Source organism: Rhamphochromis longiceps, linkage group LG19 (genome assembly GCF_057381845.1).
Source record: "Rhamphochromis longiceps isolate RC_006_pf linkage group LG19, R_longiceps_female_GT1.1, whole genome shotgun sequence".
Classification (NCBI taxonomy): domain Eukaryota; kingdom Metazoa; phylum Chordata; class Actinopteri; order Cichliformes; family Cichlidae; genus Rhamphochromis; species Rhamphochromis longiceps.
The window spans coordinates 27,151,350-27,169,283 of NC_140575.1; the positions used below are offsets into that span (position 1 = coordinate 27,151,350).

General features: G+C 42.4%; 2 protein-coding genes across 5 annotated transcripts in view; both read right to left on the reverse strand.

Moving 5' to 3' along the window:
• Nucleotides 1–1,779: 1,779 nt before the first annotated feature.
• Nucleotides 1,780–3,931, reverse strand: LOC146646933 (uncharacterized). Its single transcript, XM_085392138.1, has one exon. The coding sequence runs from the start codon at nt 3,908–3,910 to the stop codon at nt 3,275–3,277; it is 636 nt and encodes a 211-aa protein (XP_085248264.1). The 5' UTR covers nt 3,911–3,931; the 3' UTR covers nt 1,780–3,274.
• An 11,261-nt stretch (nt 3,932–15,192) lies between these two features.
• rps6ka1 (ribosomal protein S6 kinase a, polypeptide 1) overlaps nt 15,193–17,934 on the reverse strand; it is a 53,279-nt gene continuing 50,537 nt past the window's right edge. For all 4 annotated transcript variants that reach the window (XM_085392357.1, XM_085392355.1, XM_085392356.1 and 1 more), the window contains 4 exons: nt 17,826–17,902; nt 17,613–17,730; nt 17,365–17,502; nt 15,193–17,080 (listed from right to left, as the gene is read on the reverse strand). In XM_085392357.1, the coding sequence (XP_085248483.1) occupies nt 16,958–17,080; nt 17,365–17,502; nt 17,613–17,730; nt 17,826–17,902 (456 nt within the window). In that variant the 3' untranslated portion in view covers nt 15,193–16,957. The remainder of the gene's footprint in view (nt 17,081–17,364; nt 17,503–17,612; nt 17,731–17,825; nt 17,903–17,934) is intronic.

A 17,934-nucleotide genomic window follows, 5' to 3' on the forward strand; every position in this document is an offset into this window, starting at 1 on the left:
TAACATTGACTAAAATCTGATTTAACATTCATACTATAGTAGAATATACAGCTCTCAATCAGTAAAAATATCATACTGTGAATATTCGACACCTGATTTACCAGAAATGAAAATCTTACAACATAAATATATTTATATATATATTATACCACATCACACAGTAACAAACACAAAATATTAAAAACGTTCTAAGGATGAATAGCAATCAGAAAAGTAGTTTTGGATCTGTGGTCGGCCAGCGTCTGAGTCTGTAAAGGGCTGTAAAGAGATGCAATTGTGGTAATAGTTTCCACATCTTCAAAAAGAGTTAAAATCCCTCGTATCAAAAGTTTAAGTAATTCCAGCAGTACAGAATGAACACAAGAGCATTTTTCTGTTTTGTTTTTTGCAAACCACAGGTCCAAAAAAGATACATGTACGGTAATTATTATATTGGAAGAAAAAAGATAACAAACAGCAAAAAAAAAAAAAAAAAAAAAATAGCAATAAACATTACATTCATTCTGCAAGTGGGCCCAGAGATCTTTGGGAAACATAGTTGTTGTTATTTTCATTCATAGAAAACACAAAAGGTGCAGTCCCACAGCAGTGCATGACTAGTGTGGGTTTTTTCCTGTTCAGACAAAGATGCTTCAGGATGAGGTCTATGATGGCCATGAGTTAACCTGTTCATATATCATTACCATCGGTATAGGAACTGCCAATGCACACATACTGGATAAGGCATATTGAAAGCAATCTACAGTATAGGTCAGCTGGATGATCAGTTATAACTCAAGCTATATACATAGGACCATGAATACACGTTTAAGGCCTATGAGACCGTTTTGTTCTGCAAAGCATTTTGCTATCAACTAGCAGAGCTGAATATCGTTTGGTATATGTGCACAAGCAAGCAGTAGATAAATACCTTAGTCATGTGGAATGCTTAAATAGAGTTAGTCAACATTCAGTGATAAGGTCGGTTGCTCAGCGGTAACACTGAAGATGCCGTTTCCTTTGCTTGAAGGGGTACTCCAGTGATTCTGTAAGGTAACAAAGTTGAGGAGCTTTCTTGATAGACCTCTTTGTCTTCCAAATCAGATTTTTGAATAATCTCTCCATTTTGCATCAGTTTTCACAGTCCTAGTGGTTTTCTATTTACAAGCGAGCTGAAATTTATGTGTAAAATTCATGGAGTACCCCCTTTATATTGTGCTGAAAAGAAACTTAGACAAACAGACCATTTAAGCCTTTAAAATGAAAGTTAGAAAATACCCCAACTATTTCTCTCACTGCTTTCAATCCTATAAAATTTAAGCTTATGCTTTAGTTGTCACATCTACTTTAACATGCATCTTGTTTTTTTTGCTTGTTTTTTTTCCTCACATTGACTGCATGATTCTGAAACTGAACGCTTTACGAGTTTCTTTTGAAATTCCTTACTTTACAGAGTCACAGACTCTGTGATGCATCATCTCTGAAACATTTACAACAGGAATGCCTAAACTCACGGGATTTTGTAGAAACCTACAGAAAGCAATGACACCGTCACATGACGAGCCCTGCTCCTTTGTTCTTCAGAGAGGTCGTTTATAATAGGAGAGCAAACAAAGCACCATCAGGGATTGTGAAAACCCTTTTTTGATTCTTTTGAAAAGTAGCACACGTAGATGGAAACCAGCACGAACTCACAGCTCTATACATGCTTTTTTTCAACATATGCTGCACTGAAATTGAGTGCTTGCTTCTTTGCTATAACCTTCAAATGCCGGAAATAGATGTCCCCGGAGTACTGGCTGTGAATTCTGGACACTCAGACCTAGCTGAAGCAAGGGATTGGTGGATCAGGTGAATACAAGAGATACTTTGTCATTGTTAATCCAAAGACAAAAGAAATGGGTGGAATGAAATGAAGAACTGGGGCAAAAAAATGAGAGCAATCTATATGTAAAAATTAGGTCACCTTCTGCACATGGGACAATGCTTTGCAGTGCATTAAGGATTACAATGTAATTACAGGTTGATCACTTAATATAACGAGACAAATATATATATTCTGGATGTTCATACACATCTCACAAATAAACCCTGAATGTGAACTACTTATCTAACTTAAGAGTGCAATCACAGGGGGAGCCGCTGCAACTCTTACAGTCACATGCAGCACCAAGACACAATCAGCAAATGGTGATGCTCTAGTTTTCTAAATGATAGATGCATGGGTGTAGCCCCAAATCATAAACCGTGTTAGCCACAAGCTTTTATCAATAGTATTTCTTCCTACGCAGGCAGTTCTAGTAGATTTTTAAATAAGTAGAATTATTAGCGCCTAAATCCTTCAGTAGATCTCTAAAGCCAAATCATAGTGTTGTAGTTACAGCTCTCTGCTGGATACATTCTGTATGTTTGCGCAAGAGGATTTAGGATAGAGAGACAACTGGTTGCTAGGTGACTGGATAAAAAGAGGCCACAGGTGGAACTCTTCCAGCCCGAATTTCTTTCCTGCTGTCTTTCCTTGTTTATGCTGCCAGAAGCAGATGCTGTGGTAGTGGACGAGTGGTCTCAGAGAAGCCAAGGCACGTTTACTTTGTAGGTAAAAGCCATCTAAGTTCTAGATTTGTTCCTTTTCTATTTTTCTGGTTCTTACATCTCCTGTTCCTGCATACTTGGTTTTACATAACACTGCAGCAATCTTTAGCTTGCTCTTTCACTGCCCTTCACTTCCCTCACAACGAGGCCAAAAACGCAGATGCTTTCATCCTTTCTTCATCTTTTTTTTTTCTTAAATCAATTCACAGAGTTGTTTCTTTTCCATTTTGTGAATGGGTAAATATTACATAATTCTCATAGCCGTATAACTTAAGCCATATACACGGAAGCTCTCGGTACCTCACAGTCTAAACCTCTCCTTGCACATCACCTGAAATATGACTCATCCATGCACCACAGATAGATTCTATCTGAATCTCTCCTGTGCAACTCCAGCCTCACAACAAACTGCAAGCGGAAAAAATAGAGAACTAATGACATCCTGTACACATTGCACTGGTACTGGCTTGATTAGTTTCCTAATCAAAAAAATTCCTCAGTAATACACTGAAAGGAAAGCTCTTTACTAGCAACTGTGATTATTGTAGGCACTCTAAAGCCCCCCGAGGACCAGCCTCAGGAAACAAGAAAAGAAAAGGTGGAAACTAGAGAGCAGCCGTGTCAATGAGTGATAGCTAAAGAACGGAAGTCTGTCTTCCCAGTTATTTAAAGCACATTTCTAAAGTTATGGATGAAATGTTAGCTATTTTAGCTTCATAGACCAGGGGAGGCACGTGCGAAGTCCAAGCATAGAGGAAAAAACGATGGTAGGCCGATGCTTCTTGAACTTCAGGCCTTTCTTGAGCCGTTGGCTGTTCTCCGCCACGTACAGCTCCCCCTGCTGGGCTGCACTTGATATCTGCGACACCAGTTCCCCGTGAAGCACCACCTCCTGCTCGGAGCGCACAAACACTTCCCTGAGCTCTTCCAGTCGCTTTTCCATCTCTCTGATGACACGTTGGCGCTCCTCTACCTCCAGGAGGCGTCGCCGAGCTGCCTCGAACTCCATGCTGGAGCTGGGGGTGACAAGTTTGGAGGAGGGGGCCGTGGCAGAGGTGGACGGGGGTTCCGAACCTGCTAGCAGAGCCCCTGTCACCCTCCGGAAGTCTCCCATGGAAATGGAGCGCCTGGTGGCTGGAGATGCAAGAGCCAGGAGAGCTGAGGCAGATCCAGAAGGTGGCATGGCTAACGGAGGAAGAGGGGGGGAAGATGATGATGATGACGATGGAGAATCCGGTGGCTCAAGATCAGGCTCTGAATCCGGGCTTTTAATGGCTTCCGTCATGTACTCAGTTGTGTCTTCATTGTGGGTTTCTGTGTTCTTTTGTCGTCTCTTCATAGCCAGTTTTTGACTCTTCCTGTGCTGCTGCTGTCCTTTTTGTCACTGTTGATGTTTTCTCCCAGTTTTCCTGTGTCAGTTGAGAGAGCAGCCGAGCAGGGAGTGCAGAGGTGTGCTGTGATGCAGCCTGGGAACGGCTCCATTCATTAATAAGAGATCTGAGCCAGGCTTGTGCCGTCTCTGCGTCTGAGTGGTTGTGCGGCATTTCATTGGCTGCTGAACTCATGAGCATGTCAGCTGATGATTGGGCAGCCTCCCGCTCTACTGCTGATGTTGGCAGGCTGTCTCGTCCGCTGCTTGACTATTTTGCTTCGTCGTCGTCATCATCATCTGGAGCACAGCTTTGATCAGCTCTGCTCACTCAAGCGAGAGATGCAGTAGTATCAGGTCGCTCTCTTTTTTTCTGCACTCTTTCACTTGCTTCCTATTCTCCCAGCCTCTCTGCTGCCATCCCTCTTACAAGCTGGTCTCTCCATTTTCCTTTTTTTCCTTTCTTGCTCGGATGGTTACCCCTAGCAACACCGCCTTGACATAAAATAGCAAAAACAGGGGGGTGGGGGTTATGTTTCAATTTCTCCCTTCTTTTATTGCCTGCTGCTCAGTATCACTTCTCCCTCACACCCTGACGCTTGTTTTACTCATATGTGAATGTGCAGTCTTTCCAGCAAATTGCATAACTTTGTCTGTTAAATTGCTTCACCTTCATGTCTGTAAAAGATGAATTTGAGAACAAACACTTTTGTGAATTTTACCACTTATAGGTCTCCTTCAAAGATTTAATGCAGTAATTGACAGAAAACACAATGAATCACTATGATACAGCACTGAAAAGTAGTTGCTTCCTTTCTAATTTCTTCGTTTTTTGCACATTGGTTGCACGTGGATGTTTTAGATCATCAAACACATTTTAATATAATACAAAGATAACCCCAGTAAACCTCTGAGTTCAATTTCAGTGGCCGCACCCAGGCCTGATTAGTGCCAGAACTGTTGAACCAAGAAATCATGCCAGAGTCATTAACATCCATCAGTCTGAAAAGGGTTACAAAGCCATTCGTTAGGCTTTGGAGCGCCAATGAACCACAAGGAGAGTCATTATCCACAAATGGAAAAAAAAAACTTGGAACAGAGTGACCAGCCTACCAAAAATATTCTGTGACCATCAACTACATCCAACAGTATCATCATGGAGATCACAAAAGAACTCTTCATTCTTTTGAACTGGAAATTATTTTTAACATTTTTATTGTGTTTATTTCTTAACTTAAATTTGTCATATCGGTCGCTTTTATCATTGTTGAGGACTTTGTAACTTTTTTTAAAGGTGCTTTATAAACACAAAGGTAAAAAAATTTAACTAGGAAAACAAAGAGAACTGAAAGCCAGCATCTAACATTCAGAGTGCCAGTGTCTTCTTATTTTTTTGTATTTAAGATAAGATAAGATAAGATAACCTTTATTAGTCCCACACGTGGGAAATTTGTTTTGTCACAGCAGGAAGTGGACAGTGCAAAAGTTATGAGGCAAAAATTAGAATACAATAAGAATAAATACAGTACACAACTGTACAGAATAGAATAAAATACTATATACAGTAGAATACAATAAAATAAATATACAATAAGATAAAAATAGAATACAAATACAAATACTATATACAACTGAGTAAAAATACAACGATGACAGAAAGGATTATTGCACTTAGTATTATTGCATATGTATGGATGTGTGTGCTTGATCAGTTAAAGTCTTTATTATGGAGTCTGACAGCAGTGGGGAGGAAAGACCTGCGAAATCTCTCCGTCCCACACCGTGGGTGCCGCAGTCTCCCACTGAAGGAGCTGCTCAGTGCTGTCACAGTCTGCTGCATGGGGTGGGAGATGTTGTCCAACAGGGATGACAGCTTAGCCGTCGTTCTCCTGTCACTCACCACCTCCACTGGGTCCAGAGGGCATCCTAGAACAGAGCTGGCCCTTCGGATCACCCTGTTCAGTCTCTTCCTGTCCCCAGCAGAGATGCTGCCGCCCCAGCAGACCACACCATAAAAGATAGCAGAAGCCACAACAGAGTCATAGAAGGTCTTCAGGAGTGGGCCCTCCACTCCAAACGACCTGAGTCTCCGCAGCAAGTACAGCCTGCTCTGCCCTTTCCTGTAGAGGGCGTCTGAGTTATGAGTCCAGTCCAGTCTATTGTTCAGATGAACACCAAGGTACCTGTAGCTGTCCACAGCCTCAATGTCCATACCTTGGATGTTCAGTGGTTGCAGTGGAGAATGCTTGTGCCTGCGGAAGTCTACCACCAGTTCCTTGGTTTTACTGGCGTTGATCTGGAGGTAGTTCAGCTGGCACCAGTCCACAAAGTCTTGGGTCAGACCTCTGTACTCCTTGTCGTCCCCATCAGTGATGAGGCCGACTATTGCAGAGTCATCAGAGAACTTCTGCAGGAAGCACTGGGTGGAATTGTGGGAGAAGTCTGCAGTGTAGATGGTGAAGAGGAACGGAGCCAGAACCGTTCCCTGTGGGGCCCCCGTACTGCAGACGACCCTGTCCGACACACAGCCCTGAGTTCTCACATACTGTGGTCGGTCGGTGAGGTAGTCCAGGATCCAGGTAGTGAGGTGATGGTCCACTCCAGAGTTCTCCAGCTTGTCCTTTAGAACCGAGGGAAGAATGGTGTTGAAGGCACTGGAGAAATCAAAGAACATGATTCTCACAGTGCTTCCAGCGGTCTCCAGGTGAGCGAGGGAACGATGTAGGAGGTGAATGACGGCATCATCCGCTCCAATGCCAGGCTGGTAGGCAAACTGAAGTGGGTCCAGTGATGAGCTTATTAGGCGCCGAAGCTGAGCCAGGACCAACCGCTCCAGGGTCTTCATCAGGTGGGATGTCAGAGCCACCGGCCTGTAGCTGTTGAGGTCCTTGGGGCGTGAAGTCTTTGGCACTGGTACAACACAGGAGGTTTTCCAGAGCTGTGGGACTCTTCCCAACCTCAGGCTCAGGTTGAAGAGGTGCTCCATCACCCCACACAGTTGGTCCGCGCAGGACCTGACGACCCTCGAGCTGATGCCATCTGGACCCGCTGCCTTCTTGCCATTAATCCTCCTCAGTTCCCTCCTAACCTGGGTGGTTGAGAGAGACAGGCTGGAGCCTTGTGTTGAGTGTGTATTGGATGCTGTTGTTGGGGGTGGGGGGGAGTGAGCAGGGTGAATAGAGGAGGTGTGAAGTGTCTGAGGTGGAACAGCAGCAGTGGGGGTGGGTGAGTCTGCAGCCGATGTTGCAGACTGCCTCATGGCTGAATCAAATCTGTCGAAGAAATGATTCAGTTCATTTGCCCACCTCACATCCCTCCCAGGCAGAGAGTTCTGCTGTTTGTGGCCCGAGATGGTTCTGAGGCCTCTCCAGACTTCACCAACGTTGTTTTGTTGAAGCTGGTTCTCCATCTTCTGCCTGTAGCTCTCCTTCCCATTCCTTATCAGTCCCCTCAGCTCTCTCTGCACCCTTTTCAACTCCTCTTTGTCTCTGGATTTGAAGGCCCTCCTCTTCTGCTTGAGGACGGTTTTAATTTCTGGGGTAATCCAAGGTTTGTTGTTGGAGAAACACCGTACAGTCCTAGTAGGTACAGTGTTATCCACACAGAAGTTTATATAGTCAGTAATGCATGTAGTAAGGCTGTCGATGTCCTCTCCGTGGTCATCACAAATCACCTCCCACACAGTCGACTCAAAACAATCCTTAAGAGCCTCCTCGCTCTCCTCTGACCATCTCTGTACTGTGCGGGTGGCTGGTGGCTCCCTGCGCACTAAGGGCTCATACACAGGGACAAGGTGCACCAGGTTGTGATCAGATCTGCCCAGGGGAGGGAGAGGTGATGAACTGTATGCCTCTTCTGCATTGGCATACAGTAAGTCCAGTGTTTTATTGACTCTGGTTGGGCAGGTCACATACTGGGTGAAGGTGGGCAGTGTGGAGTCCAGTGAGGCATGATTGAAGTCCCCTGATATTATGAGAAGGGCTCTCGGTGATTGTGTTTGCAGTCTGCTGACCACAGAGTGGAGAGAGTCACAGGCTGCATCCGCGTTGGCCGAGGGGGGGGGACATACGCTGTTATCGCGATAACATGCGAGAACTCCCAGGGCAGGTAGTACGGACGCATGCTAACGGCTAACAGCTCAATGTCTCTGCTGCAGAGTTGCTCTTTAAACTAAACTATTGCTGCAGTGTTGTAATCCTCATTTTAAACACGTCATTCTTATTAAATTCATATTAAACAAATATGTAGGACTGCTTTCTTCCATTTGTGCAATATCTTAAAAATTAGAAATATCCTCTCTCAGAGTAACGCTGAAAAACTAGTTCATCCATTTAATACTTCCAGGCTGGACTACTGTAATTCATTATTATCAGGATGTCCTAAAAAGCTTTCAGCTAATCCAAAATGCTGCAGCAAGAGTACTGACAGGGACTATCTATCGCGCCTCCCTGAGCCTGGTTCTGCCGGAGGTTTCTTTCTGTCAAAAGGGAGTTTTTCCTTCCCACTGTTGCCAAAGCGCTTGCTCATAGGGGGTCATATGATTGTTGGGTTTTTCTCTGCAGGTATTATCGTAGGGTCTACCTTACAATATAAAGCGCCTCGATGCAGTTGTGATTTGGTGCTGTATAAATAAAATTGAATTGAACATCAATTCTGCAAACCGAGCACATTGAATTGGATTGAATTGAACTTTCTACACGTTTCACCTTTTTACTGCAATGCAGCAACATTAAATACTGAAAAATACTCTCATGTTTCCGAGCTGTATTGTATGTAAACTAATGACTAGTCTAACCATTTTAGTCAGTATGATCTGGTTACATCATCGTGATAGAGTACCCTGACTTTTCACCCCGTCTTGCTGTGATCCCTAGTGCACACCCTCTCTGTCTAGACAAGTATTGACTGCTTCATCCTGTGGTTGCAAGTGATATGATCAGTGTATATGTAAAGTAAGACACAGGGTGAGTTCACTCAAACACACCTGAAAGGACACGCATACTTAGACAGTTTGAAAGGGTAACACTGCTGCATTCAGAGCCTTACAGTAAGAAGTGATGCTTTAAATAACTGCCCTCTGCTAGATTGAATCAACAACTGAAGCTTTTAGCAGGTCAGAGGTTGACTTGTATTTCTGCGAGCATCTACGTGCATGCATATTTCAGTGTTCACTCTGCTCTTTGCTTTTATCTGAGGATTGACAATGCATTAGCAGTAACACCAACTGCTCTCTTCCTGCTCTTAGCTTTACTCATCTCCAGAGAGAAGACAGAGCAGGATCCAACACAGAAAATTACACAGATAATGAAGCAAACAAGAAGCGAGAGTGGAGGCAGGATTATAAGTGCTTATAGGAAGATTAAATGCCAAAAAACCCCAAAGATGCTCTTCAGGCTTTTATCCTGCTATTTAAAAAAAGATCTGAAACAACAACATGACAGAGATTGCAGTTCTGAAGAAGACATTGTGATTTTCGGGAAGAGATGAAAGGGCTGAGAGAAATTTAAAGGCTCAGGATAAAACTTTGTTATTATGGAAATGTTGCATGGTGTTAAAGTGTCTACATGAAACACCATATGGAGCTAATACATGCTTTACAATTTCTTTTAGATATACATAAAAGAAATATATATACAATAAGCACGATGGCTTGTGTGAGTAAATCCTTTAGGGATCAAGGGAAAGATTCCTCAGTGGAGTTTTCTTATTTTTTCTCCAACATGATTTCCATTTTTGGAAGACTCTACTGGTTGTGTAACATTCCACAGTTAAAAACCACTCACTCCACTCCAATCCCGAATGTTGAATACACAGCTGTACGCGCGCTTTGCCATCATCACTGGCGAACAATTTGACTGGCAAGACGGGGCCTGTCTGAAAAGAAGAGGAAGCTTCTTTTTTTTAAAAAAAAAAAAGCCTCATGTACTCACACATTTTTCACACTCAGAAAAACAAGTCATTCTGTCACAGAATATACAGAATTAATTGAGTCTAAGTGCAAAATCCTTCTCAGAAACAATTATCTTTCACCCCATTTCACCAATGTCTCTCCTCTACCCGCGAAACTAAAATTGTGATTAACGTCCGTTCTCAATCTCTGTTCCAGATTACTTTAATCTGTGTGCTGTGTTTGTATTTGATGCGTGCACGTGTGAGGAGTTAGAGGATCTGTGTGCCTTCTGATTGCTGAATCTATTTGGGTCAAATTAACTAGTATTAGAATTGTATAACAGTATTGTGAGCTTCTTTTTGCGGTTTGTCTTAAGGACAAGTTATCTGTAGTGGGGTATGTAGCAGTATGGATCCTAAGGATATGGAAAATATTATAAGGCAAAAATGTTGGATATGGTTATACATGGAACACAGATTTGAAGTACTGGATTCTCAGTTTTATTTATTTTTATATTTAACTACTGTAATGGTGACTCTTAGGTCTCTACAACTGCAGTAGTGGTGGTTAGTTCCTTTATAGCTGGAGCACTCATTGTCACAGACATTATTGGACACTTTATTAGGTACACCTGTTCAGCTGCTTGTTAAAACAAATATCGAATCTACTAATTGGCAGCAATTGAATGCATTTAGGCATGTAGACATAATCAAGATGACCTGCTGAGGTTCAAACTGAGCAGCCATGGCATGGTTGTTGTTGTCAGTAATTCAAATAACTACTCGTTACAGCCAAGGAAAGCAAAAGAGTATTTTGGGAGATTAAATAGGTTGCAGCAGAAGAACACACCAAGTGCTGAGGCTGCAGTTTGCACAAGCTCACTAAAACTGGACAACAGAATATAGAAAGAAAAAAGTCTTACTCCCAATTGCTGCTGCGAAACTTGGATGGTAAATGGCCTGTATTTATATAGCGCTTTACTAGTCCCTAAGGACCCCTAAGCGCTTTACATATCCAGTCATCCACCCATTCACACACACATTCACACACTGGTGATGGCAAGCTACATTGTAGCCACAGCCACCCTGGGGCGCACTGACAGAGGTGAGGCTGCCGGACACTGGCACCACCGGGCCCTCTGACCACCACCAGTAGGCAGTGGGTGAAGTGTCTTGCCCAAGGACACAACGACCGAGACTGTCCAAGCCGGGGCTCGAACCGGCAACCTTCCGATTACAAGGCGAACTCCCAACTCTTGAGCCACGATCGCCCGGCTCAAGGGTTAGATTTGACATGACCATGTCCATTCCTTTATGATGAAAGTGTACGCATCATTTACCCATCATAATATACCAAATCATAAAACTCAAGTCATTTCAGATTGGCTCCTTGAACATGTACTCAATCACTGTACTTCTGTTATTGATAAGTCACTGAGACGAGACATACCGCCATCGTTCCACACCAACACATTTATGTTTTTATCTATATGTGGAGGTAAGAACTAATTATAAATGTGGTTATTTTGTTGCAATAAAATTTTAAATTCACGCTGGAGGCTGCTGTGTAGGATAGAAAAGACAAGATTAAGATTCAATAATAGATTTTGTATTTATTTTAACAGAACCTCTGGAGATGCTCGAAGCAGCACTTCACAACCAACTCACATCAGACAGAATAAAACAAAAACACAGCCAGAAAGACATCCAAAAATAGCGAGGAATTTCACCTAAAATATTCATCCATACAGAGTGTCCTCTTTTACAGCTCAGATCAGACAAGAATGCACCATCACATACACCCACAGACACTTCCACTGTTGTAAAAACCCAGGAAAATTCAGCATCTAAGAAGAGCCACTCCAGCTGGCAGCTGCTGTAAACTAAGGAGACAGGATGAGGATAAAAAACAGCACCACTTTATTCTCTACTGAGATGGGAAACAGATGATGGTTTTCTGTTTTTTTGTAATCAATATCAGTGACTTCTTTCTGCTGCCGCAGGCTGAGTCAGTCAGTCTGTCTGTGTGTGCGTGTGCGTGTGTGTAAGTGTAAAAGAGCAGGAAGTCATTCGTCGCAGTGTGACTTACTGGTAAGATGACGTCAAACACAGACCAGTGGGAATATATCACACTATGTATGTGTGTCTGTAAATAAATAGCTGCATTTGTCTCTGACATGATGGTGCACACCGTGTCAGCATAAATCATCCTCCCCCACAACCGCTGAGCAGCAGTGGCTGTTATGTAAGTGATTGCATCTGTGCATACAGAAGCAGGTAACATCAAGTACAACCATGAGGCGATACTAAGAGCTGATACTAATAAAGCTGAATCTGCCATATTGCTGAAGGAGGGAAAGCTGGGACACGACAGTTAAAATGCTACAAGCAAGAGCAGATGGAGAGAGGCTGCAGAAGAAAGTCGTTCACACACTGATATTGTCTCCAAGCGAATGCATAAATATGAATCACAATATTTAATGTGGCTTTAATTTGGTCTACCAACTGATGCTTTTCATCACAGGGAAAAAGTGACAGCAGCAGTTTTAAACATGAGGTTTGAATAATTAAACATAGTGGAATAATAAAAAAAATAAAGAAGTACAGTATTCATGTTGACAAGCCTTGACCTTTGCCTCAATCCATCTACTTATGCAGGCATGGATTGATTTAACCTATGTTTGTATGTTTGCACTTTATCTCCCTCCAGTGACCATCTGTGGAAATACACCAGGCTTTGGTCTGCTGAGACAGGAAGTGAAGGTCATTAAAGGCACACATCAATGCACCAACCCAGCCCAATCGAGTCAAGTTTTTCACAAGCAGGGACAACATCCTTAATTAGATTCACAACAATCAAGCAGATGGTGACAGAGGGAAGAAAGAACCCCTTTGAACAGGAAGAGCCATTGGCAGAAAAATGCTCAGAGAGTGGGGAGCAGCCATTTGTCATAGTCACTCGGGGTATGAGGATAAAGAGAAGAGGGGGAAAAGGCCGCGAGGGCCGGTGTCCTGCAGGTTTTAGATGTGTTCTTTATCCAGCACAGCTGATTTAAATGGCTAAATTACCTCCTCAACATATCTTGAAGTTCTCCAGAAACCTGGAAATGAACTAATTATTTGATTCAGGTGTGTTGACCTAGCATATCTAAAACCTCTAGGACACCAGCCCTCGAGGCCTGGAGTTAGACACCCCTGGCTATTCAATTTTATTTGTAAGGCGCACCAATCACATCAGTCTCCTCAATGTGCTTTATATGGTAAGCAATGTTCCCTCTAATTTTTCATGTGTCTGAGCGAACACACAAACTCCCTGAGCGGTCCCTTGGACCTCTGTGAGCAACAGCAGACGTGTGCACTGTGGTCACGCCAGCATCGAATCCATCCAAGTCACATGGTTTATTAAAATAATCCAATTACAGCATTTACATTTATGTTAGACTACTTTTAATTAACTGCTTTAGCCCACTTACAATGAAAACTTTAAAAAATCTTCTTCATGACCTGTGTATGTTAACACTATTGGAAGTAAAAATATCTTGAGCTCCAAATTTGAAAACACAACTTTTTTTCTTTTCTTTTTAAAAAATAAATAAATAAATAAATAAATAAATAAAGCTCTGACTTGTATTATGAGTCTGTGGTCTGGGAGAGAGTCCTGTAACTCTGTCTGCAAAATACAGTAAATAATGACCAATGTTGGGCAGTTAATTATATCATTACGTCTTCAAAAAGGTAACTGAGTTATGCAAACAACAAAGTTTTTTGCAGCTGTTTACCTAAAAATGCAGCCAAGTTTTTTTTAAATAAACATTTCAAACTATTTACAGAACAATCAGCTGTTCTGCATCAAATTTGATGCCATGTAAATTATTTGTGCCACTCCAAAAATAATTTATGTCCACTATGAGATAAAAGAGAACAACAGCAGATTTATCACTCCTGTAACATTCAGTAGTCGCCTCATTGTTCTGACACACACAAGAAAACTATTGACTACACTACACACCAACTACACAAGATTTGCGCTGAACATCGCAAATATCTCACATCTCAAAACACTGCCGTCACTCCTAAAACTTCCCCCTTCCTAAACAACTAAATGCCATGTTGCCATATCATTTTTTGATTGGTCGACATGGTAGATTTTTCCACCAATAGGAAAGGGTGGGGTTTTCTTTGGGTTTTGGGCACAGGCGGAGAGTGCTTTCGAAACATTGCATATTTTTTTTTTTTTACACAATTTAAAAACTGGTATAAAGTCCACACTTTTCCCGTCAATTGTTCCGTCTGTCCTGCTCACGTCTCCAATGGTTGTACACATTGTCATTAACGTGGCTTCACTCCACATCAGCCACGCCGCTTTGCTAAAACACCGGTGTCGGCACATAAGGACGCTGTCATAGCCTGTCAACAACGTTGATTAGCTGCATATATACGAATGTGAATCGCATCATTGGCTGGACTATGGGATAAAGTGGCATCGTTCTAATCCCATACGGGAGCAGCCAGTAACTTACTGACTAACACTGCAAAACAGAATTATTAAAGTATTAATTTTAATTTCAATTCAGGTTAGATTTTTTTTTCCTGTGCGCAGAGACCGTGCCAGCCGTGCGCAATTGCGCACGCGCGCAGCTTAGAGGGGACGTTGATTGGTATCTATAACATTAGAAAGAACCCCCCAACAATCACATAACCCCCTGTGAATAAGCACGTGATGACAATGAAAACTCCCTTTTAACAGGAAGAAACCTCTGGCAGAGCAAGGCTCATGGAAGGTCCGGCCGTCTAGCGCGACCAGATGGGGGTGAGGGAAATGAGAAAGGAACAGAGGGAGACAGGACAAAAGGCGAACTATAGGAGAGAGTCAGACTTTAATAGTTACTAATAATTAAATGCAAAATGGTGGATAAACACACAGTGTGGAAAGAGATCAGTGAAGAGGAAACACTCAGTGCATCATGGGAGCCCCCCGGCACACATTATGAGAGAGATGACATTTTAATTGGGTGCAGTTTTCTTGTGTAAACAACTGGGGAGTGAGAAGACGGGAGTGGAGAAGTACTCAGTGTAAGGAAGTCAGCAGCCTGAGCCAACAGCAGCATAACCAAGTGATGGGTCCAGCACCAATACTTGTTTGTGGATGAAAAACAGCTACTCACAAAAAACTGTATGCATAAAGAATTATTAGTTATAAGAAGTACTACTGCTCTTACAGTATTATGTGTTCTTTGTAGGTTTCAAAATGTGATATTTTTTCATATTTCTATATCTGGGAATTGTGTTTTTTTATACACTTGAATGTCACTTGAAGTTAAAAAAAAAAACAATAAAGCAAGACAGACACTTTGTCATAGCAACTCGATTTTTAATATTGTAAGATATAAAAATCTTCATCTTTATCATACAATAACATCTTACCATAAATTTTGACAAAGGAGGGAGATTTTTTGCCACCATACAAGAATTATAATATAACTTTGATTTCTTTTGAGGTAAGACAGCTGCTTCATAGATTCTTAAGCCACACAGGTCTTTTCTTCTACACATGCACAGCATCTTCTTATCCTTACGGTGTGCTTTCCATGCAAGACATTCCGCCTCACCTGTAGGCCTAGGCACTGAGCTAAAAGCAGGACCTACTCCGTGGAGAAGCTTACACTGAGACACCTTTAACTCTAGGCCTCGTATTCAGTGTCAATAAAATACCAACGAGTCAGATAATCAACAAATGGAATTCCAATATAATGAATGAAAAAAAGATAATCCACAATAAGGGCAAGTATGTGTGACATTATAACCAGTGATTTGACAGAGATTTTAACAAGTGCTTATTTCCGTAAAGACAGCAGCCAGCCCTGACTTATTAAACAGAAGAAGAGACCTGTGCGGCATCAAGTCCACAGGCTGCGATGTGCTCAGCATGTCTTTCACTATTTTGAATCACTACTTTCTTTGGATAAAGAGAAAAAAAAAAAACAATCGACAGCAAAAACAACCAACACAGGAAACAGTATTCAATAGGCATTATCCAAGAAACACAGTGAAAACAACTAAAAAAAAAAAAGAAAACAATGCAAATATAGAATTTTTAACATGCCACATTGTTCCTTGGGCAGGGTTTCTTTCACAGAAAGCCATCTATGTTACTAGTTTTTATAGTAATAAAAATAACAGACATCTCAAATGGTTGCCAGCAGATTGACCAAGCAGAGAAGAGGAATAGGAGCGAAACGAGAAAGCCACATCACCGGACCATGCACATGACTCTGCAGCATCCCGCGAGACAGTACAGACACACACTGCAAGTCATGCAACTGACACACACGCCCACACACACACGCACGCGTCCGCACACACTCTCCATAAAACAAAACGCAAGCATAGATTGACACTAACCAAAACATCAGCAACTGACATTTTCTAGAATGCACATATTCTGGCTGTACCAAAGCCAAAGAGGCATTTATGGCAGAAATGTTTTAATATTCATATCAATAACGTTCTCTGAGAAACATTTAACAGCAGTTTGGACAGTACTGTGGTTTTGTGCTGTCGGCACAGGTTGAATTGGCAGCACAACCGCTAATACGAAGCTCAAAAACCCTACAAAAAGAACGGACAGACGGCAAAAAACCCAAAAAACAGGCAGATGGATAGGCGTGCAGCGAGAATGACAACCAATTACAGCAAAGATGAGAAGAGAAAACTTTCATTGTCACCATCAAAAACAGGGCTGCATCGACTCTGTAGCGGGTCATGCACAAACACGCTCACACACTCGCACAAACACCCACACGGCGCCAGAACATCTGCCAAAAAACCTGCACCCATTTTTTTTTACATTTTTTTTTTTTCGCCCTCATTGCCCCCATCCATCGTCATGATATTTTGATAGGCAAAAGGAGATCGGCTAACAGCTGCAGCTGGCGAGCCCACACAAGGAGGATGATAGCTAGAGCGGGACAACTGATGTCACAAGATGGGGGCAGGACCACAGTCAGTGTTCCTTGGCTGGTATTGGCGGGTCGACACCAAGTCCCCGAGCAAGCTGACGGGGTGGTTTGGAGCCAGGAGGTGTGGTTTTGATCAGACTCCTGTGACCTGTTTGGCTATTCAGAGTCTCTACAGAGATGTGGAGGGAAGTTTCTTAACACGCCTCTGAGCAAGGAAGGAGCTCTCAATGGGCTTGAGCTCTGGAGTAGGTTGTGAGTTCTTCAGGGCGGAGTAGGTGGCTGCCATTGCACCCTGTGCATAAAGAGCAACATCATGATTGAAGCCCAGATGAGAGTATGAATTACTGATATGTTGTCTGATTTACTGCAATGCAAAAAACCCGCTCGTCTTGTGTTTTCTAATCGACAATGCAACACACGATGCGAGTATATTGCAGTGTACAATCATATTGGTATTTTGGTGACACTAAAAGGAACTGATATGATATAAAAATCATTCTACATGTTGAGTTTCAACTACTAAAACTTCAATGAATCAATGAATTCCTTTAACCTGATTCCAGGCAGTTTTGTTACCTTGACCAGCTTGGGGTCCTGGTGTGGGAGCTGGCTGTTGGGCAGCTTGTCTCTGCGGACAATCCATGGGTGTTTGAGAACCTGCTTAGCAGTCAGTCTCTGATGGGGGTCAACGTGAAGCATCTTGGACACCAGGTCCTAGAAAAAGCCAAATAATAATATTATGGAAAACTTGTAGGTTGACGCAAATACAACAAAAAATTCTTTCTAGGGAGTAAAAGAGTTGTCTAACAAATATTGACTCCTACCTTGGCGGCATCAGACACAGAGTCCCAGTTACCACCAGTCAGACTGAAGTGGCCGTGGCCTATCCTGTTCAGGATTTCATTTGGAGTGTCTTCAGGTCCGTTGGCAAATGGAGTGAAACTGGTGAGAACAAAAGTAGACAGACGGTAAGGTTAATGCAAAGAATAATGAGAGAGAACAAAGTTCAAAGAATGATTTCAAGTGTTCCTACTAACCCAGCCAGCATGGTGTACAGCAAAACCCCGAGACTCCAGATGTCACATCCCTCATCATAGCCCTGACGCTTCAGCACCTATAGCAGAGTCAGAAGGAATCACATATTAC